The sequence below is a fragment of the Leptonotus elevatus genome, chromosome 20 (assembly GCF_054856555.1).
Source record: "Leptonotus elevatus isolate MCC_2025b chromosome 20, RoL_Lele_1.0, whole genome shotgun sequence".
Classification (NCBI taxonomy): Eukaryota; Metazoa; Chordata; class Actinopteri; order Syngnathiformes; family Syngnathidae; genus Leptonotus; species Leptonotus elevatus.
This window is the reverse complement of record NC_141258.1, coordinates 4,507,334-4,534,437: the sequence shown is the minus strand read 5'-3', so window position 1 is coordinate 4,534,437 and position 27,104 is coordinate 4,507,334. Positions and strand designations below refer to the sequence as shown.

The window sequence follows — 27,104 nt, the reverse complement described above, 5'->3', positions numbered from 1 at the left end:
ACTTGTTTGTCACTTCTAATTTGTCGCCGCACTTCAGTTGGATTGTAACTACTGTAAGAAAGCTGAAAAGATGGAGCTATAAAGAGACACTTTTAAATATAGTGGAATCTCTGAGAGTTGTAATTTTGCCCATAGGAAAGAAATGAATTAAAACATCATTACTGACTGTACAGGCAGTATTTAGGCAATAACTGTGAAAACCACTCTTAATATTGATATGCTCGAACAATACACCATCTGAATGATATAATACAGTACATTGCAATATTGATATTTAATGCAGGTGTGTCGGTGCTGGACAGGTGGCAAATCCAGGTCCAGAAAGTAAAAACTCTGCCACAGTTTGGCTTTAGCCCCTGATGCTAGCTAAGCTAGCTCACTAAAAGGTAAACAAGCACCATGGGAGCTAGCTAGGGAGCTAGCTAGTTAGCACTAAAAGGTAAATAGGTGTGTCGGTGCTGGACAGAGGTGGCAAAATATAGGTCCAGAAAGTAAACACTCTTCCACCGTTTGGCTTTAGCCTCTGATGCTAGCTAAGCTAGCTCACTAAAAGGTAAACAAGCACCATGGGAGATCGCTAGCTTGCACCTGGGGCTAAAGCCAAACCGTGGCAGGGTTTTTACTTTCTGGACCTGGATTTGCCATCTCTGGTGCTGGATTGTAATGATGCAACGACGGTTGATAATTGATGTACGTACGATGCATTCCAATATCGATATGTGATGCCGGTATATAATCACGTATTGTAACAGACCAACCATACGACACATTGCGATATGGATATTTGATGCCTGTGTATCGATACCCGACCTTTGGGGCAGTTAGATACTTGACAGAGTACCATTTAGCTTGGATATGTTTCTCATGTCTTAGCTCAGCGGGTTATAAATAAGCTCCCCGTGGCATGGTAACATTTTCTTACTTGTCAGCTTGATGAAATGCAAACACATACGGAATTGGCAGCCATTATTTATCAAGGCCATATCTAAACATCGCTTGTTTCTCCGTAGCGTCAACAACCCCAAAAATAGGATTTCAGATTGCAGTACAGGCTGTCCATTTCAGATGTCCTTTTTATTTTATATATAATGGGGGGGAGGGGGAGGACTCCCATACTAGACAGTCTTGGTGAAATAATTAATGGTGTCCAGGTTTGTGTTCTCGCTTAGAAACCACAGCACGTTTGATTGATCAGCTCCTCGGGAAGAATATGCCATCATATGTTGAATTTAAGGCTGACCTGACAGCCTCGCTCCCTCTGGCTGAAGACGTTCAAAAAAGCTGCTGCCAAAATGTGCCTTCAAGTCCAGACAGATTTTTTTTTCTTTTTTTTTGGATGCGACATCATACATCATCATCAATTCCCAAAGTGCTGTGTCACTGGTACCCCTGCAACCTTGAGTTGCTCACTTCCTGCCTTGCTACCATATGTGACGATTCCAATAGGGACCGACAACTAGGAGAATTAAAGTTTTGACAGGAAAATCGTGTTAAGAAAAAAAAGCTGTGTCTGCTTGGCCTTGACTTTTCCAATTTCAATGTATCAGACAACACAATATGAAATCAACATTCTTTAAGGCTAGAAAAATCTCTCTTTGTGCGCTTCTCTTAAAATCACTGACCTAACATAGCATGCACCAAAGGGGGCTGTTTTTTTTGCATACCTAATGTGGTCACTGCTGCCGCTGTTGAGATAAAAGCTGAGAGAGACTCAAAACGCCGTGACAATTATTGCCGGGGACTCGCATGCCGCGCGGCAGAACGTTGTGTTCTATTTTCTATTTTTAAAGTTGCATCTTGGAATAGAAAACGTTTTAAATGGAGTCCTGTGGGAATTGGTGAAATTTGTCTAGTTCTGGATTAGAGACTTTTTTTTTTGTCTCATGCTCAGTAGCCAGAACATGAGGTAATCTAATGTAGGTATCAAATTAGTTTGCTGTTTAACTGCAGTGCATCAAACTGGGAGCTGTTTAATATTTTGATTCCTAAATTAGGTCACCAAAGTAACGGAGTCATGTAAAACGGCTTTTATTGGCTTCTGCACAGAACTTTACCATTTTCAGGTTCTCCTGCTACTAATCACTAATGGCGTCCCTCAGGGTTCCATTCAAGGGCCCCTTCAATTCTCTTAATGCTTCAGAATTTAGAATAGTAGAAAAAAGTGTCCAGCAGGTCCCTCAGGGTTTTATATTTGGGCATGTTTAGATGTAAAACATTTGACTTTTTAGGCAATAAAAAATATTAGAAACTCCTGTCACTATAATATAGTCTTTTAAACTACATCCGCCATAATAAACATATTTGGTCCTCTGCTGCTTTTTGTATGGTGGCTCACAATTTTTAGCGGCTAAAGGTTGATATTCCTCTTCTTCTGCCCGAAGCACAAATGGTGGCCCCTAGAGTGCCATCCTCGGTTCTCTTTTCCATTAAATTTGCGGTAAAACCTTTTATTTAGCAAACTGTAACCACAGGAAGAAAAAAAAAAACTTTTTGAAGTGTCACCTTAAGCAATACTAAACTAGTTAGTAAAAGGAGCCCTTGTATTGGATCACATTAAGGGGGACCTGTTATGTTTGCCAGGAAATCTTTCCACATGCATCATTTTATATTTGCATGTTACACATTGGCACCACAAAGTGATTTAGACAGTCCCGCTCACGCTCACCCAGCAGTTTTTGGTCCCGAGAGCAACTCATTTCTCTTTTTTGTGTTCCATCTGATCTCTCATCATCTCTTGGGCCTTACATCATGAGCCCCAGATTGATCGATCAATGGCCATAAACAAAACACAGATTGAACGAGACACTGGGGCACAACAAACAGATTACGGTGTTTTTATTTCGCCACGAGTGATCGTTGGCGAGAGCATCTGTCGAGAGGCGGACACCGGCCAACAGACGCGCGGCATGCAAGGCAGCATGGCCGTCAAATGTCTGCCAGATGATCGGCGCGGGCTCAGAATGGCAATTAGGAAAATATCGGCGGCTGGGATTTTCCGAACTGCGCTCGCACGAGTAATGTAAATGGATGAAAAGGAGAATGATGCGTAATCCAATTGTGATGGCTAAGGTATTGAGCGTAATACCAGTGAATCCCATTTGCAGCGCTCGACGATTACATGATGGAGCGAAAGTCGTTTCTGTGTTTGTGGGTCGGCGTGCGCTAGCATGTCGCTTGCGCTTGCTAGCTCCCATTACTGGTGTGTCGCCACGACAGCTTGCTTGACAGCTGTGCATATATCACTGGGTGGAGCTCTCTGCATTGCAGTGCTGAAGGATGGCAGCCAGGCTCTTGATGTTGTAAGGGCCGCTCAGGGTCAGACGAGCGGAGGGAATTAAGTGCACATCATAAGGCCCATCGCTGGGTTCTTTATGGAATGTAATCTTAACATATTGCCTGCTTCTCTTTGTGATTTATTTCTGTTGCGGTCGTGTGGATATAAATCCAGCTTGCGTAAAGTATGTTTAATGTTGTAAATATTTACTAACATTGTATCGTTTTATTCCCTTTGAATGATGGTATTATTGTTGGATTTTAGCATCAGGAAATGAAATGCTATTTCATTGTCTTCAAACCATTACAATTACAGAAATGGTCATTTACGGTAATAATTTGTCATGTTTGAGAATTTTCTGTTTAAAAAAAATATATATTAGTAGAATTATTTATCTTTTGATTTCATAAAAGTATTATGAACAGTTAAAATTGTCGTTTGCTTTGGAATCATGGCCGAGTATAACTTTTGGGCTGTTTGGCTCAAAGGGGTCTGCACACTTGTGCATTAATGATGGAAAGAAAGTTTTTGAATAATTCATCTTGATAAAAAAAAATTATATCATCAAAATGTATTTGTATAGGGGTGTGTAGACTTTTCATAGCCACCCTGAATACATTTCCTCCTAATGGTCATATTTTGCCTCATGGCATTCCTCAAGGTACCATCCTAGGGCCCCTTCGATTCTATGATTACTGGTACTTCACCTGAAACATTTCATTCTCAAGGTCATATTTTCCCTCATAGCATTCCACAAGGTGCCATCTTAGAACCCACGATTACTCCAACTGGAACATTTCATTCTTAAGGTCATAATTTCCGTCATGGCATTCCTCAAGGTACCATCCTAGGGCCCCTTCGATTCCATGATTACTGGTACTTCACCTGAAACATTTCATTCTCAAGGTCATATTTTCCCTCATAGCATTCCACAAGGTGCCATCTTAGAACCCACGATTACTCCAACTGGAACATTTCATTCTTAAGGTCATAATTTCCGTCATGGCATTCCTCAAGGTACCATCCTAGGGCCCCTTCTATTCCATAATTACCGGTACTTCACCTGAAACATTTCATTCTAAAGGTCATACTTTCCATCATGGCATTCCTCAAGGTACCATCCTAGGGCCCCTTCTATTCCACGATTGCCTCACCTGGAACATTACATTCTAAAGGTCATATGTTGCCTCATGGCATTCCTCAAGGTGCCATCCTAGGGCCCCTTCTATTCCATAATTACCGGTACTTCACCTGAAACATTTCATTCTAAAGGTCATACTTTCCATCATGGCATTCCTCAAGGTACCATCCTAGGGCCCCTTCTATTCCACGATTGCCTCATCTGGAAGCTGCAGCATGAATTTACACATTTGATGTTCTGTTTTATTAGGGCACTTTCACACTACTAACACCCTTTAAAACTCCAGTTCATTCGCCCCTTGGTGCATTTCGATTTACTGGATGTAACCAAACTCAGTTGTGTATTTTTTAGCGTGTGAAAAGGAACCCATCAACCTGATTTTGACCAAACAAAACCAACCTTGTGTGTGAAAGTGAGCGAGGCTGCATTGACAAGTAGGATCACACCATCCCGGTCTTATCCTGTCTTTAAAGACCTTGTTGATTTGTTTTCAAGGCTTTTAGGCGAAAGACCGCTCATTGCAAAACTTGTTTACCAGCGCTCAGCTTTTCAGCCCGTGAGATCGAGCAACAAATCTCTTGCTCTGTCCAACACTAAGGAGTAAACTAAAGAAAGGTCAAAGACACTTTGCGCTTACTTTTTTTCATGCAGCCATCCATACTGCAATGTTAACATTCTAACCCAACCTCGGGGAAAAAAATAATCCAATATGCTCAAAGTCCGCATACTGATGATATCATCCTTTGCATATGTCGTACTCAATTCGACATTTTCCTTTTGTGTTTCCTTCAGCGATGGCCCCAACACAGCCCAGCCTGCGGTCAGAGGTTTTCAAGCCTTGTGTAGAAGATAAGGACTTGGCCTTTTGCCTCAACGAGGGCGAGTGCTCCATCATCGAAACTGTGGCCGGGGTCCATCGGCACTGCAGGTGAGCGCTCGTGTTTTTTTTTTTCTGCTTCCTTGAGTTAACTGGCTGAAATCAGAGCACATACACATGCAAACAGAGCACACTCGGTCCATAATCGCCTCAACCACTAACTGAGGGATCAGAGATGCTTTGGCCGCATTAGCTTCTGCTCAGTTGCTGATCCACACAAACAAATAATGCTTCTGCCTAGAAATGTTTCCGGCCGTTCCGTTCGCACAAATGGAGGGAAATGGGGAGGGAAATTTGGGGACTGATAAGATTACGGGTTGTGGTAGATTTTGCACAAATGTCTACATACATAGTACAAAAACATACACAGTAAGTTCTGTAGAGTAAATTGGACTCTATTTTGAGTGGGACCAAATAGACTCAGTTTTAGAGTAGGCTAATATTTACACAGAGTAAAATAAAGAATTGAAAACATATATAAAAGTCACTCAAGGGTTGAGAAATGAACTCACGACCTTCATCTTGGAAGACGGCCACACCACCACCTAAGCTATGCCCCTCCTACTGTTTGCTTATCTCCCAAGTTTTTTTTCTTGGGGAATAGTTTTTGGTCTTGAAGTTAGGAAGATTCCAGCTGAGATGAGCAATTTACTAACACACAGCAGGAGCTACGTGGCTCAGGGAGTATATCGGCTCTCTCCCAAGCTGAAGGTCATAAGTTCATTCCTCAACCCTTGAGTGACTTCTATTTTTTCCAATTCATTATTTTACTCTCTTCCAAGTGTAAATATTACTTTGGTCCAACGCTAAAGAGAGTCAAATATACTCTATAGAATTTATTGTGTACTATTTGTGCATTTTTAACAGCATAATGAGAAGTAAATCCTTTTATTATACACCAAAGTTTTTACTTTTAGTTGGATGGATTAAACCGAATAAACACGGCGGGCCAACATGGTGAGTAGTTGTCAGAAATACTTGAAAGATTGAAAGTGTTTTAGCAGCTGAAGGAAGTATCTATAAGAGTAATAGCACAAATTAACTCCTGTCATTCTTGTCTCCACAAGTTCAACGTTTGATTTTTATTGCATTTAAATGGGCAAGTTGAAAATGAGACATTTTCAGATACAAGTTGTTACTTTGGACCATCCACATTTCTCCTCACTTCTGTTCTTCCGAACCCCCAACCACCCCCCCCCCCTCGCGGCCCAATTCGCCAGCGCGTTCCATTACGCAAACAAGCCTTTAAAAATGCATCACTTGAAAAAATACATGATGAGAAATTTAAGGAGGCAAGAAGTCTACTGAACAGCAGCAGAAGGCGACAAATCTCATTAAAGCACACCCACGTGGGCTTAAAGGGCCCAAAGTCGAAAGAATAAAATGTATGGGAAAACCTCATAACTAACTGTTGTTAGGAAAATATTGCTTTGATTTTTGCTTTTCTAAATTTAAGTTAGGCTGAATTTTTAGATTGAGTTGTTAGGTTTCTTCTTCTTTTTTCTCTCAAAACTGTTTCATTATAGTTTAGTATTAGTTTTTTTTAGTACTAGTAGTTTCAGTTACTTTTTATTTTTCTAAAAGCATTTTCAATTTTATTTTATTTCATCTTAGTTATTGAATTTGTTTTTGTTAGCTGTAATAACCTTGGCTTGAACATATCACGCCGTAATTATTTGATATTTTTGAAAGGATCATTATTTATTTGTGCATCAATTTACCGGCGACCAATCACTCAAGGTCAACTGGAATAGTACAGCTCACACTGACGCGAATAGGAAAGGGATTGATCAATATTCTTTTGTGAAAAAAAGGAATGAGTGTAGCTTCAGATACAATGTCGCTTGAGTGAAGTTCGAAAATGGAGTATTTGATGTAATGCCCTCGCATGTGGGCAAGGAGAACCGCAGTCTCCGATGCACTTTCAAACATACAAATACAAAATGAAAAAACTCACAAGGAGCACGTAGGTGACGCTAACAAAATAACTGTGCCACTACAGCTCATAATGTCACTCACTTGGCCACGCCCACTTAACTCATTCACTCCCAGCCATTTTCACTCAAGCAACCCCCTTCGCTATTTTACGGGATTTTGACTGATTTTGCTAGGTCCACAGAATATTCTGTTCTATTGCTATATATAAAAACATGGCCCTGGTTGCGCTCTTATACTCTGCTGCCACCTGCTGGCCATTTTTTGTGGTAACTACCATTGCTTTAAACGACCTTTTCAAGTGCATCAAAGCTTTCTGTATGCTCTATACAATTTAGTGAGATTTTTCTTCATTGAAAAGGAAAAACAAAAAAATGGGCCTTTTTTTTTAGGGGGCCTGGAATGGCTTAACGACATTTCAATTGATTTCATATTTCTTGATATATACGTCATTAAACAAGAAAGCATGTGTCGAAACAATCATGGCGCCGCAGTCATCGATTGAGAGCTCCGTTTTGGAACTTGAATCAATGACGAATACTTGATGAAATGAAAAATCTCTTTCTTGCTCTCTTCTTCCTTCCTTCCTTAGCGCAGGATGTTCATGTTTGCCTATGCTAATAAGGCTCCCAAAATAAACATGTAAATTTGCTTTAAGACCTCCTCCCGCATGAGCGCCACGGCTGGCTCCCCCGTACTCTTTACCGCGGCGCCTTCCCACCTAAAACAGGAACCGGAAGGATGGCAACATAACTAGGCTATCTCGACATCGGCCGTTTTACTCGTTGGAAGCGCAAACGGCCGAAAAGGAGCCGTATTGCTGTTTAAAGAAGCCGAGTGTAACCTTTATCAGGATGGAACAGTGGCGTCTGCTGTCAAACGCGGTAATTACGCGCCATCAAATTCAGGGATGTTGAGCGGTGACAGCTGGCTAACAAAAGCTTTCATAGCAAGTTGCGGACAACTTGTCAAAACTTTTTTACAACATGTATATTTAGTCATCGTATTATAAATTGTATTTGTCAGTTTCCCCCCTGCCCCCTTCCTTATGTTTTTCCTTTTTTCATCTGAGAAGCCAGGCACCGTTTGGCGGCCCGTCAGGCTTCCTGTTCTATTTCCCTCTGTTGGTTGGATGGCTTGTAATTGTAATCAATTTTCATTGCACCTTGTGGTACGATGACAAAAAAGCTATTCTGATTCTGAATTTTAGGAGACAACTTTTTTTATTTATACTTTTTTTTTTATCAGTTTTTCTGATTTTGCTTTTCATAAGTGTATGTTGGAGTAAAATGAACATGTTTGCTTTATTCTATAAACTACTGACAACAATGCTCCCACATTTCAAATTCAAATTGGAGAAACATTTTTAAAAAAGTAGATAAAAAAATATTTCCAGAGCACAAACAAATGGAAAACCTTAATAATTCCAAAACGACGACGGCTACGACTAGTATTACGGTTAAGCATCTTCTTTTTTTTTTTTCTTTTTTTTTTACTGTTTAGCACATTTCACGATTAACAGTACAATCACTAAAATAATGTATTCATGCTAATTATACATTACACAGTCATATAATCGATATTAAAAATAAATGTAAAAATACAATCATTCTAGCATTATCGTTACACTATAATATTACTAAGAAAGTTGTACTTATTCATATGATGAATATGACATAAGTAATGTATTGTTTGTTCTTCATTTTGTCAATCAATCAATTAGTCAGTCAAATCAAGAGGAAACTTCTGCCTTGCCTTGTATGCGTGCGTGACCAAAATCTCAAGGTAAAACCCTTCTGCCATTATTGTGGAGGCAGAAGAAGAAATATTTATTCACCGTCAGCCGTCATCATCCTGGCAGTCGGCTTCTTGAGTGCGTCAGTCGTGACCGATTGGAGGCTAATCACGGCGCTATTGACGGCCGCTCTCGAAATTGATACAATTGCGCCTTTTTCACTTTTTGATGGCTGCCTCCAAAAGCTATTCAGCACACGCAGGTTACATTTCAACTGACACGGACACCTCAGGCCGAATAATTTAGTAACTGTCTAAGTGTATCGAAGATGCTTTCACAGCGTCAGTTGGCGTATTGGACAGCAAATGTCAATATTGTCATGTTGAGAGATGGATGCTTGCTTGTTGTTATAGAATTGGCCAATTGAGCAGGTGTGTACTTTTGATGATGAGGATGATGACAAGATAAAGACTCAGGAGGTGATGAGAAATGAACAACAAATGATTCATTTAGGGACTGTAATGCATCATATCATATCATATCATAGCACTCCTCCATAGATGCAAACAAAACTGCAGGATAATAAAAAGAACTACTTCATGATTCAGTCAAAACGTATGACAAGGAATAGAATTTTTTAAAAATGCACTTAAATTAATTAAATAAAGTTATATACAACTTAACTGTCCTTATTAACAAATGTACTTTACTGGATTACAAAAATCTTTAAGTATGCACATTTTGTTGCAGTTATTGAATTTGTCAACATTCTAATATAATCAAAGCTGTACCATACACTTTATTAATAAGGCCTGACATGGATTTTTTTTCGGTCAATGTAGATTCCAATATTTGAAAATTCCAATTTGATTACATTTTTTTACAATTAAATTTATATTAAATTTCAATTTTATTATTTTAATTGTCTAATTGAATTAAATTAAAAATAAAATAAAAATTCATTTAATTTAAATAATTATTAATAAGGCCTGACACATGGATTTTTTGGGGAGATTCCAATATTTGGCGGAAGGATATTCCAATAACCAATTAATTGGCTGATTAATGAATGAATTAATTAATTAGAGGAATATTGTTAACATTATATTTATTATAATTACTTTTATATAACTATTATACATTATATATACACATAATTATATTTATTTAAAAAATATATAATTTTTTTTGCTTTACCACTTACATTAATGTAATCCTGAATTGCAAGCTGAATATTTGACTGTTTTAAAATAATTTATTCTTTAGCTTTAGCAAAACGTTACAGCAGAGAGAAAAATCTGAAAAAAGGGCTTCCTTTTTTTTTTTTTTACTATTTCTTTTTGCTTTAGGGGAGTGGTGTTTGTCATTATCTTTGTCTCATGGTGTAATGTGTTAATGTTCAACTGAATTTTAAAAGCACTAATATCAGCCAATTAATTAATCAGACAGACCCAAATTATTTCTATTGATATACAGTGCATCCATTTTTTTCTTAATGGAGGAGTGAAGAGGAAATTAATTCATCCGTAAATAATGTGTCGACCAATGATTTAAAAAAAAAAAAATAGTATTGAGCCTTTTTGGTGGACAAGTGAGGAGGTGCTCCAGCGCGAGCTGAAGAGCCGCAAGCGACTTCACCTTCACGCTCGCACGCGTGCTGCTTGTTCACATACTTCCAGCTAGGCGGGCCATAAAAATCAGACGGATGGAAAAAGGCCAATTATGGCCTTTTATTAAAATGACAATAGTTTGTTTTACGGGCTGGCCGTGCTGGCTTTTTATGGCGCGCTTTGCCTTCGCTAACACGTGTTAGCGCCGAAATGGTGATGGATTTGGATTTTAATCGTGGCTGTAAACAAATGATGGATGAGCGGCGTGTGAGGTGTGCTGGACACGGGTGATATTGTGGCAGCTGGAAAGTTAACTCCTCAGGCCCTTTTTTTTTTTGCCTATGATCATATCTTATGGAAATAATTGTGTCACAATTGATCATTCCGCATGGATGACCTTGGCTGGGCTTAGACATTATTGATGATGCGCCCCAGGCAACGTTGTCCTCCTTCCGCATTTAAAGAAGTATACTTTGAATTAAAATGCATGCTGCTGGACCCGCTGGGCTGCTACTGTGGAATAATTGAGAACAAATTAGAGTTCAGTGTTTTGGTGAACCACGGGAGTGTTGTTGGGCTATTTAATACATTTTGAAATCCTACGGGGTAGTTATAATGTTGACATCAATCCGTTACATGAAAAACACTGTATATTGTATATTTGTAATCATTCATTCCAGCGTTGCCACCATAAGCTTTTATTTAGCTAATTATTTTTGGTAATAGATTTCCCACTTATATCAATCTCATTTTTAGTAAACAATTTCCACATGCTTGAGGAACTGCCGTCGTTTTTCAACGAGGTGTTACATTATTATAAAGATGAAATTAAAAAAAGAAAATAAATGCTTACATTGGTACATGCTTTTTCTCAATGTTTAGATTAAAAAAAAAACCTTAACCAAAAATAACTATATAAAAAAAACTCAGTCCATTACCATTTAAAGTATATGTATTTTTATTGATTTTTGAAATGTTATTTTGTATGGAAAATACATACAATTATTGTATTTTTTTAAGATAAAAACAAATTTGAAAACAATCATTGAATGATGAATCATTTCATTTTGTGATTTTTTTCCATTACATTTTTTAAACATATTTTCAGAATAAAAAATGAAATAAAGTTGATTGCTCAATGTTTAGATTTTTTTTAATTTTTAACTGAATTTTCTTTTTAATGAAATAAAAAAAAAAGTTGTATTGTTTGTGTGAAAAGTGAAAAAAAAACATTTAGAAAACTAAATATAAAGTGCTATATTAACGCAGACCTTTACCATTTACTGTATATGTATTTTTTTTTAGTTTTTTATGCAAAATACATTGCAAAAAATGTTGTTTGTTTTTTAGATAAAAATTTTGAAGAAAAAAAATCACATTTTCAAGATACATGACTTTTCTTGAATCACTTCACTTTGGGATTTTTTTTCCATTGCAAAAAAGTCTTTTTTAAAACATATTTTCAGAATAGAAAAAATGATGTTGATTTTTCAACGAGGTGTCCAAAAAGCAGGATTGACTAGTCGACCTCAAGCTCTAACCGACATTATAAATCCCAATTGGTCATTGTTAAAGTGATACAATATGTCTTAACTGAGTGACTAAGATTGTTGTATGTGGGGGTGGAGCTTTTTATTTATTATTTATTTATTTTATCTTGCGTCAATGTGAGGATAAGTAATTCATAATTTTTAAATTATTAGTAAGTAACCTCACCTTACAGACAATCGTAATAAAATATTACCCAAGCGATGGGCCTCTGATCTTAGATTTGTTTTAAAAATGGTACGGCAGGCCCAAACAGATGTTCTCACGGGCCGAAATTGGCCCACCGGCCCTATGTTGTCCAACCCTGCGGATACCCCCCCCCCCCGCCCCCCTCGCCCAACTGTTTTTTTTTGACTGCTGTCGGAACTGTTTGGCCGCAAGAGCGTTTCCTCGCTCGTGATGCAAAGATGACGCAAATCTGCTGCAAGCTCAACAACTTCATCAAAAAGAAAATAACAAACTTAACAGCCCACTTTCTGCATTTCCTCCTGTAATCTACAGTTTGCTGTTTTCTTCTTTTCTATTCTTTTTTTCCCCCCTATATCAGCGCTTCTTTCCGATTTATATGTAAATCCATCATTATTACATAAAAATGCAAATGTGCGGCTCCAAGACGTGCGCTCGGAAACTAATTCCGGAGGGAAAAGTTTGCATTTGAATCAATCGCCGTTATCAGGGACAATTAATTAACGGCCAATTAATTGCCAACATCCAGATTGAGTGATAAGTCAGCAGTAACAACATAAAATAAAACAAGATCAAATGCATGAATGTTGCCTAAGTGACGAATAATTAGCGGTTTAGTCGACGTCTGCTGAGTGTGATGGATAAAGGCACGTATGATGAAAAGAGGGTTGCCGTGGTAACAAGAAAGCGTGAGCGAATACTGATGCTGATGTTTTGTTGCAGATTTGATGCCTTCATATAAGGAACTTCGCAAGAGTTCGCAGGTCTGCATCTTTTCTCGCATACTTGACATTGCATTCACATATTTGGCAGCGGAGACGCGCAAAAGTAATTGAAAGTAATCAAGTTACATTACTTTAATATTGTGGTGCTTGTATTCGGGTAGTGAAGAGATTTTTATTTATTTTTTTGCAGATAACTAGTAATTTAATCCATTTAAAGTACCAGTAAATAGAAAACATTATTATAAAGATGAACTTTAAAAATGCTCAAATTGATACTGTATGTGTTTTTACTCAGTTAACATAAAAAAAAAGTTTAACAACATTAATTAGGAAAAAAAGTTTTTTTTCTTGTTTTTTTAAGTGCATTTTTTTTACTTTTTATGCAAATTATTTTTTTAGATAAAAACAAAGTTGAAAAAAAGTCACAATTTGAAGATGCATGCATTTTTCTTTAATCACTTCATTTGTGATTTTTTTCCATAAAACCAAATGTTTTTAATAGCTTTTCAGATAATTTTTTTATTAGTAGTATTATTATTATTATTATAAATATGAACTTTAAAAATGTCCAAATTGGAAGATATTGTATGTGTTTTTTACTCAGTTAACATTTTAAAAATTATGTATATAAAATTGTATTTCTTTCTAAGTTTTTTTATTGTTTTTTAAGTGAAAAAAAAACATTTCAACAAAATGTTTACTTTTTATGCAAATTATTATTATTATTATTAGATAAAAGCAAAGTTGGGAAAAAAACACAATTTGAAGATACATGACTTTTGTTTAAACACTTCATTTTGTGGAATCAGCTTTAAAATGCAGATTCCGAACTATGCTTCAGATGAAGGTCTTTTAGGCATTTTTTAAATCAATTTGACTCTGTGGCCTTTGAGTCATTTTATCCACTGATGTTGGGCTTGCCAACATGCACGCGAGTGCCATGCGGTTGATGCAACTGTGCTTTGATCCATTTACAGCCAAATTTGCCTTGATTATATTCAATCGCAACACCCCTCGCTCCAATCATCATTTATGTTTGCATTCCGTTGCGCGCGCATCACTTGTGATAGATCAGACATTAACAATAATTGCCACCAACCACTGTGATTGAACGCCACTCTGAATAATTCATGTGGCGGATTTGCACGTCAGATTGTTTGGCCCAAAGGTTTGCTGACGCCGGTTATTACATTATATTCAAATGAAGATTGATCACTTTTTTATATGTTTTTTTATGTTTGCCCCTCCAGAGCCATCAGTGCAGATGGATATTCAGACCAATATTTTATAATGTGTGCGTTAGTGTGTGTGCTATGCTATGCCTCAGGGGACATCCGGCGAGATGAGGAAACACATAAAATCCCCCAAAAGGAACAAACACAATCATGCGCCCTGCACCTCGTATGACAAAAAAAAAGAAGTTGCTCTTATGATTAGTTGTCCAATAAAAAAAAAAGAATATACCTCTAAATGTTGAGGGTTTTTATATATGGACCTTCCAATGTTTTTCTTCCAGTCCACAGTCATCAGATTCTGACAGCAGCATTCACCCAAAGTGACAAACTAAATCATAGAAATGAAGACCACCGCCTCTCATTTTCCACTTCCTGTTTGTCTCTTCTGACCGCTTGGTCGATTTAAATTGTTAGCGCCCCGTCGAACCTTGACGGGGCCTTACTAATCCAAGTTGCTCCCGGGCTGATCCATCCTGCTTGCCGAAAAGACGTTCACCGGGTTTTAAAGCCAATGGGCCGTGTCGAACCCCGTCACCCCCACTCGCCACCTTATCCCTACTGCATGGTTACAACGTGGAAGTTTTTTTTTTAAATAACATTCGGAAGAATGCAGAACTCAACCTTGACTAAACAATTTTGAGTTTTTATTTACCTAAAAATATGTCAATATTGTACAATGAAAGAAAATAAATATGCATCAGCATTATTATTATTTTAAATTATTTTATTTATTATTTATTATTAATTATTTTAGTTTTATATATTTAATATTTCAGAAATAAAGATCTATTTTCTTAGGTTTTTCGGTACGACTATTCAGCGTCTAAATATATAATTTTTTAGAGGGTGGGGGCAATATTCAGAGAAAAATAACTCACAAATTTGCCACTTTATAAACTCAGAAATTTGCACGTTTTTTTTCAGAGGGGGGGTTAATAGTGAGAGAGAAAAATTGCAAATTTGCCACGTTAGAAAGTGACAAATTTGCGATTTTTTTCTTGCACTATTAACCCCCCCCCCACTGAAAAAAAAACATGTGGCCCTAATACGCTGTCGTATTTCGGTTACCTACCAAAATTGCGCAAAAAAAATAATTGCATTTGTTTTTTTAGACTAATGGAGAAAAGCAGGAAGTAAGATTAGGCAGACCTGGACAATTACCTACAGAAAACAACTAATGATTAAGAACTATAAACATAATAGTTTATCAAGTTTATTATTCATGCGATGGATAATCAAACACAAATGGTAGCAACACTTCGTTGCATATATATTAATATATATATATATAACATATATTATTAATCCTCTGCAAAAAAAAAAAGTGGGGGGATAAAGGGGAAAACAATGTATGGCAGTAATGGATTAACTGCATTTCTATCCATTTCAATGGGATCTCTTGAAATGACCCCCCGACCCCCCCCCTCGAAATGTCTGCATACAGCAAACACATGAGCCTAATGCATGGCGCTCCTTCCTTTTCAGCGTCATAGTTGACATTCAGCAGACGTGGGCAGATGAAAGACGCTTGTGTGTGTTCAGCCGACAAGGCCTCCCTTGTTGTTGTTCGAAGCTATACGTGAGCTTGACGGCTTGTCGGAAAATGCAGTTCAAGCTTTCTCGTATGTTTGCGGCGCAAAAGAAAAACGTCGATTGGTATTTCGGAGTTGACGTCGCTGCTTGTAGATTTTTGCGTAATTCAGTGTTATACAATATCACATTTTTTCTTTTTAATATTCTTTACATACTGGATATGTGTTACTGTTCCATATGTTTTAAAGCACAAGGGTTAACATTGATGCTAATTCGCATAAGCATGTTAACGACGTTTCACATTATGTTGGCATTAAGCTCATTTAAATTAAGTTGTTTGGTATTTAAATATGCAATGTGTGAATTTAAAAACCTAAACAAAAAAGCACTATATAAAAAAGCTCTGTATAAACTCAGTCCATTACCATTTAAAGTCTATGTATTTTTATTGATTTTTTTTGGGATGTTATTTTGTATGCAAAATACATACAATTATTGTATTTTTTTTAAAGATAAAAATTTGGGGAATCATTTTGTGATTTTTTTTTTCCATTAAAAAAATTTCTTCTTTTTTTTACATTATTATAAAGATGAACTTAAAAAAATCATAAAATTGGAAGATGCTGTACTACTTCACTACGTGTTCATGGTAGCACTTAAGAAGAACAGCTTCTCATTAACGGTCAGCACATTACATCATCACCAAAGAATAAAAAAAAAAATAATAATCCAATGTATGCGTATGTGCTTTCTGGAGCTTTTGGGAAGAGAGAGAGAAGACCGACAAGTGGTTTTGGTGAGATCCTTTTTTCTTGCCGTGTAAAACCTCCCACATAATACTTCCGATTTTCATCGTTCAAATTTCAACTTGCTTCAAAAAGTCACGACCCCCGAAGTATATATCGGCTGATTTCACATTACGTACAGTATTTGCGCAATTAAAATATTTTCCTGATTCATTTTCAATGGGACAGACGTTTTCCACGCCTACTTCCATAAAGACAACTTATCATCATTGCCAGCTGTCTGATACTGCTTAGTAGAAAGAAGGCGCAGTTGGTAAAGTGCATTGTCCGGTAATCAGGAAGTCACGGGTTCGAATCCCGTCTTTGACTGTACATTACAAATATATATATACAATTACGCTAAGTGACGTACATGTACACCAACTGACCACCATTGCAAGAAATTATATTTTCACTGCATTGATAAAATGCACGTTCAGATGACACTTTTCAAAATAAATACGCTATTAGCCATGAATTCGGACGAGTCAAGTTAGCTCAATGATTAGAGCAATTGCAGTAATTTATCTTTCCATTCACTTTATAAGCATGTGCATTCAAATCTTTCAGCGTTCCCACACAATTTCTGCATGAATTGCACTTTGTCGAGTTTGAGGAGATTTTAAACAAAAACAAGGACACGAGCTCACATAACAGAACGAGCACTTGAATTGGGACAAGGTGTCCTTGCCAGGAGATTTAATTGTGAGAATGGTTACCTGTGAGGTTGCTTAGAAGACAATTACTCGGCTGTGTCCTTGGGTGGGCCTTTACTTGTTGAACTCTATACTTGCTAAGCGTGTACTTTTGACTTTTAACACGCCCTTGATGTTGTTTACACGGGAGGAATCGAAGGATTCATGCTCGCGACGAGGTTTACTGGTGAAGATGGAAGTCATTGTGATCTGTGTGGGCAGTTACAAGGGAAGGGTGAAAGGGGCGCGCACTGGTGAACATTCAGGGGAAACTCGATTTAACGGAGGGACGGGGTTGTCGATAGAGCCGATTGTCAATTTTGTATAAGTGGCAAAAAAATGCACAGTACAGTAGGACATTCTTGTAAATACAAAAGAAAAAAATATAAATACCGTTTTTTTTTTTTTTTTTTAAAGCTTTCAACTGCGTGAAAAGTTCCACACTTAACTTGCCGAGAACTGGCCGCGTTCTGTCATGATGCTATGAGAGCTTAAAAAACAACAACAAAAACACTCAAAATGTGTAGAGTGCATAAAATAGTAAAGTGAGTAAAAACAGTCATCGATATGAATATGTTAAGCTAACGTGCAAGCTGTCCATCTGCCAACATGGCCGCCACATTGATTATTCAGACAAACAGGAGGAAAAAATACTCAAAAAAACAGAAAAAAAATATTCAGGAAAAAAAAAATATTGCAAAAAACAGAGCACCAGACTTCATATAACAACCTTGGTGTATGCGAGGCAATCTCACGCTCTCAATCCACCAGAGGGAGCCCCGCTAAAGTGATGAATACAAATTCCGTTAATTAGTTCACTGAGTTTTTGTCCCCAAACAATCGGCTGCCAGTCTTGATTTTCTCGACTCTTCCTTCCGTTTGGCATGTTTGCACCCGGGCCTCGGCGCAGCGCTTATTGACCTGCTCAATTTAATTTGGCGAGCAATCCAGTGAAGTTGCAAATGAAAGGAGACGGACAAGTAAATCCCATTGTTGCACCCTAACTTAACTCACTAATTAAGCGACAGGGTGTTTGATGTCTGTGGGCGGGAAAAAGCAAGCATGAATATTTAGAAACGTTGCAGCTGATTTTCAGCGTGAAGGGCGGACACCTGAACGGCGTCCTTTTCTCCTCCGTGGTTTTACTGTATGTGCTGCAATGACGTCATGTTTTCATGAAGTCTTTAAATAGAGACGTTGCGGCCTTGTTTAGATAACCCGAGTGGAGTACATACATGTTGGTCTTGACGTCAGTGGCTGCGTGTTGAATTATTCAGCAAACACAAGATGCTCGACACAGCGATGAGCCACCTTGACGGTGAAAAGTTCAAGTCATTGTCATTTTCCAGCGTCGCTTTGTCACTCGTGGATCAATATGACATTGTTTTTGAACAGACCTTGACATGAATTTGAACATGTCGACCAGAAAATAGAAGTACGCATGTGTGACATGCGCTAATATTTGTTATTCCGACAGTGTGCTTTATGTAAGAATTTTGTAGGAAATGTTGCAAAAAATTTAACCACACATATAAGGAAACAACTGGTCATGTTTTCACTGAAATTGCTCCAAAAATTGTTAGTAAGTATTATGTTTATGGTGTTTTTCAATGTGTGTTAGCATTAAGCTAGTGGACTTTAAAAGTTCATAATTACCAATGTTCCTTTTGTTAGCCTGTTTATGGTGTTTTTCAATGTGTGTTAGCATTAAGCTAGTGGACTTTAAATGTTCATAATTACCAATGTTCATTTTGATTGCCTCTATATGGTGTTTTTCAGTGTGTGTTAGCATAAAGCTAGTGGACTTTAAAGGTTCATAATTACCAATGTTAGTTTTGTTAGCTTATTTATGGTGTTTTTCAATGTGTGATAGCATTAAACTAGCGGACTTTAAAGTTGTTTTGTTTGTTTGTTAGTTTTGTATATGGTGTTTTCGTTGTGTGTTAGCATAAAGCCAGCACACGTTCATGTGGTTTTATGAAATACACAATGTATAATTTTGTTCGATTTATGTTTAATTTTTCCAGTAATGTCAACTTTAATGGGCACTAACCGGCTTGAAGACAAGCACTTGAATCTTTCTGTCACACTGACACTTTTTGTGAAGTTGGCTACCATGGCTACTATGATTTCTGTCGGTTATGATAGCTAGCTATGGTAGCTAGCTATGGTAGCTAGCAATCATAACAGACAGAAATCATCCTGGTGACGGCTCGTATCGTGAAAAACTCAAAAGTCAGGTCACTTATAAATCAAGGTACAGCTGGCCCGGGTCAAAATAGATCTGTAAAATACTATTTGTGTGTGGAAAAGGAACGGTATGTAAGGTTAAGCTAAGCTAATGTGTTCCGCTGCTTCACTTTAATCATATTTCTTTGTATTGTTTTTGTCTCTCTGTGTGTGTATTTTTTAGTGCGTTTTATATTAATCAGTGAGTTAAATTAGTGAAGTGCAAGTCGTCTTGTGTGTTTTCAATTCGCGCGCCTCAGTGACATCTATTGGCAGCTGTCATAAGTCCGAGCAGGACGTTAACCTTCCTAATTGATGTCCTCAAGTTCCTTCATCACTAGCCATGAGAAAGAGAAAAAAGAGAGGGGGGGAAGGGGAGTGGGGGGGGGCACGGGAGTGTGAGGCAGAGGAGATGAGCGAGGGAGGAAGATTAGAGTTCCCTGACAAGAAGTCTTTCAAGTTTGTAGGTTTGAAGTGCTAACGAGATGCAAATGTGTGCAAATAAGTGCGCAACCACCCTCTGCTAAACTCTCGCCGAATACTCAGAAGCTAAGAGCTAATTGTCAAAAATAGGGAAAGTTTGGGGAGTTTGTCCAAATGCTGCCACTGATCGGAACACTGCTGCTAATTAACACGCTCGTCGTTGGTTTACTTGTTCTGAAGTGATTGCAAAGGAGGTGGCAAATGTGATATCTCGTCCAGGTAATGCGCCATCGGGGGTGGAACATAATAACATTAAAAAATAATCCCTTTCAATAAAACAAAAAAATTAATGACGATGCAATTATTTAAAACTTGGAGACAGCGGCCTTCTAAAGACAATATATTTTTTTAATTAAGTTGTTCTTTTTTTTTTCTTCAATTGCTTAAATTAAAAAGCTGGTGTATTGACACAGCTTATCAAAACACACAAAGCTGAACCTTTTTAGTTTAAAGTAACTTATTACCCTGGCTAATGGCAGAACAAATGATGTTTTTCCTATTTGGTCCCATTTTAAATCGACGTTGCTACTAGCCTCATCCTAGCTAGTGCTAAGCTAGTTTGTCTCTCATGTACGGCATCCAAGTTTGCAAACTCCCTTTTTTTCATGGCTAGCACGACATTAGCTAGCCAACAGCGAGGCGTTGTTGATTAATTTGATGATCAATTAGTTATGTATTTATTAAGGGTGTCAAAATGAGTGCGTTAATTTTGAGGTAAAGTTAACAAAAAAATTTAAAACGCGATTAATGACCGCCCCTTTTTTTGGAAAGCTGTACTGGGAGAAATCCAGTCACAATGTAGCAGACAATAAAATATGAAAATATTGCACATATTTGTGGAGACTGGGGCCAAGTTGTATTTTACAATTTTAAAAATGTGCAGAATTTCACAAGTTAATTCATATTGAAGATTAGATCACTCCTAATATGAAATGAAAAATGCACTGAGCTGTCACCAATATCTAACAAATGCAATTATGCCATCTAGTGGCAGAAACATGACCTCAACACAAATCACACTAGTTTTTTTCAGTATAGTACAACATTTTAATTTTAACTAAATTTTATGAATTATTATGAAATTACTATATCATTGACTAAAAAATGCAGCCGTATTTCTATTAGTTAAACATTTTTTCCCCCACATTTATGTTAACAAGATTATGAAAACTTAGAAATGTGAATATTTGATTGTACATTTTATTGTACATTTAGAACAGATATAAAATTTGCGATTAATCGTGACTTAACTATTGAAGCAATAATTACAATAAAAAAAATGAATCGCCTGACATCCCTAGTATTTATTAATTGTAAGCAAACCAAACCAAAAAATATCTGTTAATTAACGCTGCCTTCATTTGTTGATCTTCAGACATGATTAGGCAACGATCGATCACAAACGCAGTGAGGAAAAAAAAAGCCGTTTCGCAACACGTGACAAGACAAATAACGTGGAGCTAAACCAACGGATCGATTCGTCCAATTACTGTCGCTGACACGCAAATCCATACGCGACGTTATGGAAGATGGCAAACGAATCCATCTGACTGCTGTTCAAAACTTCGATGACAAATTGAGGGAGACTGCAGAGCGTCACTGTCGGTCGACTGGGAATAGCGCAGCTGCCCCCCCCCCCTTTCCACATGTGAAGGAACTTGCCTCCAACTGCAAAATTCCGTTTTTGTGCACACACAATTCCAGCAAGTAGAGAATGACACGCTCATGTCTGCGATACGGCGCAGATGATCCTCCAGATTGTGACGTCAAGGCCTCCTAATCTCGCCGCATCCCTCGTGATGACACAGGCATTAGCATGCGGAGATAAATGGTGACGAACGCAGGAGAGAATTTGCTGAGGGAGTTTCAGAAACGTGGATGCTTTCTTTTATTACCGCAATGAATCTGCAAGTCAATTAGTGACGAATGCATCAGTCTGGGCAATGTCACAAGCTAACTTGGCTTTCCATATCACAATAGATGAATAATATTAATGATAAAGGTTGTTAAAGGATGTCTGAGAACATGCTAATCTATTATATATTGCTTGTATTTGCTCATTTGTTGTATTGGTCTTAAATGGCAGCATATACATTAATCACAGGCATGTTTTATAAAAGGTATTTAAACACACTTTTATAACAATATATAATGGAAAAAATATTGTACATACATTGTAACAGTATACAGATGCCTCCGTGTTTAAAGTAAACGTCACATTTTTTCCAAATCTCACAATATATAGTACATCAAAAAACATGCCAAAAGAGGTCTATTATAAAATGAATCTTTGTGTTGACATAAAAAGAAGGATGGATGAGGATTTGACGTTCACTGATATTCAGCAAAAACTAGGATGAGCTGAAATACTGTACTTCCTGTTTTCAGTCATCTTCTTTCGTCAAATTTACACTGTCAAAGTAAATAGTGTACTGCAATCTAGTGGGGGACAGTGGAATTACACCTAAAATGTGGATAATGGATGGATGGATGGATGGATGGGTGGGTGGGGGGGTTGAGGTAGATTGGTAAGTAGGTAGGTAGGTAGGTAGTTAGACAGACAGACACGTAAAGGAAGCTCAGAGCTAATTACTTACATCATACTTTGTTAATAAGCATGCGCATGTAAAACAAAACAAAACGAAAAACCCTGCTAACTGTTAACTCAAATGTGCCTCACTAAAACCGAAACCTATAGCGCTAACTTTACCAGGCTGGGGAACCCAACTCCATTCATTTTCCCCCCCTTGTCTGTTGTAGCTACTGACCGCATTGCAATACAAATGAAGATAAACCGACCTTAAAAAAAAAAAAGCATTCTTTTAACTAAAAACAAAATAGGAATGAAAAGGAAGCTCTGAGCTAAACTTCTTTGGCCACGATCAACTTGAGTTTAGTTACAAAAAATATATATAAAAAAATTGCACTAAAGCATCGTGACTTAAATTGTGTGTGATAGAACACAGTAGTTGAACTCTGCCAACGTTGGGAACCTCACTCCATTCATTGTTGCAGAAAACATTCAACTCAAGTAGAGATCTTCACAATCATATCCACCATTGCTCTTATAGTTGTTCAAGTCGAGTACGACTCTCGCATGACGCCTGGACGACATCAACACGCTTGAGGGCATGAAAGACTTTGGCTGAAAATGTCCGAAAATATTGACACAAAGCAGAACTTTTATACAATATTCATATATATATATATATATATACAGTACATTGAGTGTAAGCAAGTAGAAAGCAGGTATAATGGACACGCAATCTCGTGGCCTCGCCGTATTACTCACGCCCGACCGAGTATGAAAGAGAACGGGCTCGAAAATATAAAAAAGCGCTCAGACAAAAGGAACCCTCGACGCGAACAAGCTTCCCAGCGCCATTTGGAAAGCAGACGTCGTCTCCGCATTTAAGAGCAGACTCCATTTATTCAGCGCACAGCCCACCTTAACTCCCACCTTGTCAGCCAGTCTCTTATCTGACGCCATGCAGTGGATCTTTCACTCCCATTCCGCACACACACGCACGCACACACGCGCACACACGCACGCGCACTGTTTCCATGGTTATCTGCTGCAGGAAAATTGCAATGTCCCAATTTATTGGAACTTGTTAAACACTTGTCATGCTTCCTTTCACCCCCAAAAGCAGTCCTGTTTACACCAAATTATACATGTAAAGCAGGCATAGTGTTTTTTTTGGTTGGGGGGGGTTTATATAACAACCCCCCATGAATTGACAAAGTGTGATGTCAGACATTGGAACCCAGCCGCGCTCATTACTCTGCAGCGCCCCTCGGCTTCTGAGCCTTTTGGCAATTTTCAAGCTAGCTCGTTATTTCGCTGCTCTCAATTTTTGGTCCAAATTGCCCCCCCCCCGTGCTGTGATGTGTTTTTTTAGGTACTCCAATCTGTAATCATTGTTGAGATTTCCAACACATTTGAAGATATAGAAGTAATTATTGATTAAATGTTGGTTATATTACAGCCATTACAATTTCAGTTGGGATACAAATTAACGTTGTGATGACGATCTGTGATCTGTTTAGTTGGGCTTAAGGCAATTCATTCATTCAGTCCCAGCCATTTTCACTGAAGCAACCCCCTTTGCTCCAGGCTGCTTTTACTGGATTTTGACGGATTTTGCAAGTCCCACAGAATATTGTGTTCTATTGCTATAAAAACATAGAACCTACCAAAAGAAAGATTAGTCTCTTCTTTCATCAGGAGAAAAAATATATATGGTGAAAACACTGACAAAAAGAGCTTGTTGCAACATGGCCCTGGCGGATCTCTTATACTCTGCTGCCACCTGCTGTCTGTTTTTTGTAATAACTACCATTGCTTTAAGCTGCATCAAAGCTCTCTGCATGCATAAAAAACAACAACCCATAAACAACGTATAAATACGTTTTTTGGGAGTGAAGGACAGATTATTAAAAAACATATTTACATATTTTTGGGTTTGAATGAGTAGTTGACGAGTACACAGGTTGACTTAAAGTCGCCTAATTGCTAATCGCACATGTTGCTAATCCGCATCTTACAGTCGGCCAATTTAGAGAGGACTTTACTCGCTTACAACTTCAGTGTAACGAAACGTTCTGTGGAGCAGTGAAAAATATGGCCAACAAGGCTATATGGTCTTCAAATGTTTGTGGAGTTTCAGAAAAACAAAAATGGGCTGCTTTTTGCAGTTAGCCTTGCTAGCTTCAGCTATTCCGATCGCGCTAATCCGAAAATATTCACAAATGTGGTACCACAAGAAATGTGCAAAGTTGTACAATGTTGATTTCACGTCAGGGTTCGGTCAGGGTTAAAGTGTTTCCTAAACATTCTCAAAACAGTCTTAATGGTTTCCTAAACAGTGTTAGTGTTAAGACTGTTTAGAGAACATTTAGGAAATACCGCGACTTTGAACAAATCCTGACGTGAAATCAACATTTGTTAGTGTCACAAATGTCGACGCTTTTCGTCTTCAAATGAACATTTAAGCAGTTTGAGCTTGTTGTCTTTCTACAAACAAATCATTTAGAAACGACTTTTACCCTTACTTGTTGCAGTTTATTGAAAGTGGCAGTCTGAACGAGCCAAATCGAGTGAACATATGTACCAAAGGCTTTAAATGTCCCATTTGTGCCGCTCCACTGAAATTGAACAAGGGCTTAAAAACAAGTTTTGTTTTCATAATGAAAGGCAGCAAACTTGGGGGAAAACGCCCACTAGATAAACGATCAAGTCAAATTTGAGTCTCATACTGAATTCAAAAAGGAGGGAGATTTTGTTTTGTCCCCAAACACCTTGACTGGAAGCACAATATGTGTAGCTAGCTACATAGCTATTTTTTTTTTCAGATGGATGGATGATTGGATGGATGGAACTATTTGTCCACTGGTGTTATCAGCACTCTATTGATTTCCAGAAGGCTTTAAAAGCTGCTAATGTGTCTTGTCTCCTTGGTGAGGTTTCACTTGATCCTGAGTAGATTGCGACGATACTAATCAGGACAAGCGTAAAACTCATGGATCTGTTTCGGTGGTAAGAGGAGATAGATCACTTAAACCTGGGTCAGTGGGTTGATGTCTGGTCGGTGCTGGATTTCACTTTCCTTTCTTTTCTTTGATCCTTCCTCGGGTCTCCTGACAACTTCACGACTCTAGCTGGATTCTGAAGTATTCGGTTTAGGTGAACGGTATGGGATTTTTAATAGGTTTTAGGTGAATTAATGAGTACACACTCACACGCACATACACACCCGAACATGCACATACTCACGCACATTCAAAAAAAAAAGAAGAAGAAAAAAACCTGGGTCAGTAAGATCATCCTGAGCTGGGTACGAAATGGCTGGCAAAGCCTGCGGAGGACTTAAGAAATATCTCCTTAACCTCAAGACCGATTTCTCATACAGTAGAGCGCTGAGTGGCGAGGCCCCGGAGAGGATGCAAGAAATATCGAGAAGGGCTCGCTGAGGTTACAAAGCGTCAAACCAGATTTGTGACGGGAGCCTCAGAAATGCATGTCAAGAATGCGAGAGGTCATCAGACAAGCAGGACTGGAACTATTTTTCTCTCAAAACCTCAACGCGCATTGGCTCAATTTCCGAAGCCTTAGACGGCAAATAAGGTGGGCAGATTGACAGCAAAGTATGCAAGGAGGGCTCAAGGGTTCAAATAGAAGATGATGCTGAAAGATGGAAACGAAAGGACTGGAATAAAAAGCTCATGGCGTGTATAGGACACTGCATACTAAAGGAAGGTGGTGCACTGGGACATAGGGTACTTTGTTCTTTGACTGACATGAAGACTGACCAATGAAGCACGAGTTACAGAAAAGACCAATAACAGGTGCTAGCATAGGGATTGATAATTTATTTATTTATTTATTTTTTAATTTTTTTCTCTTTTCTTTTTTTTTTCTGGAGAGCTCAGTTCATTCGGTAATTTTACCGATTTTACATGTCATCATCATTACTCTCTTTTTTTTATTTTTTTTTTATTTTTTATTAATTTTTATTTTGTATGTGGGTGAGAATGTGCGTGTGAGTGTGTATTCATTAGTTCACCTAAAACCTATTAAAAAATCCCATACCGTTCACCTAAACCGAACACTTCAGAAACCAGCCAGAGTCGCGAGGCCGTCAGGAGACCCGAGGAAGGACCAAAGAAAATAAAGGAAAGTGAAATCCGGCACCCACCAGGCCATCAACCAGAGTCCTTCACCAACCCCAGAAACATCTCAATTCCAACAAATCAGGGAGACCTCAAGAGACCAAAGGAGAGACTGAGGAAAAGGAAGGAAGGACAAACGAAGCAGAGTGAGATCCACAGACACCAGATTGATGATTTCTGAGCGTATGACAAAACTGATTAGCTGACACGGGTTGTGTCTGTAAGGATTAACACGTAGACTAGACTATTGCAGAGGAACTGATGTAACCCTCCAACCAGTGGTGCTGGTTGATTGGCAGGTGGACTGACCAATGAAGACTGAAATGAAGACTGCAAAGATCAAAATGACCTCTGGTAAAGCAGATATTGTAGATATGATATAATTTTTCCCAAAAAATGCTTTCTGGTACCAACAACTCGTTACAATCATTAAAATATCGT

General features: G+C 38.0%; 1 protein-coding gene across 5 annotated transcripts in view; it reads left to right on the top strand.

Annotated features, from left to right (window-relative positions):
• The window catches only part of nrg3b (neuregulin 3b), a 251,507-nt gene that overhangs the window by 165,224 nt on the left and 59,179 nt on the right, over positions 1–27,104 (top strand). For all 5 annotated transcript variants that reach the window (XM_086064515.1, XM_086064514.1, XM_086064513.1 and 2 more), the window contains one exon: positions 5,208–5,343. In XM_086064515.1, the coding sequence (XP_085920641.1) occupies positions 5,208–5,343 (136 nt within the window). The remainder of the gene's footprint in view (positions 1–5,207; positions 5,344–27,104) is intronic.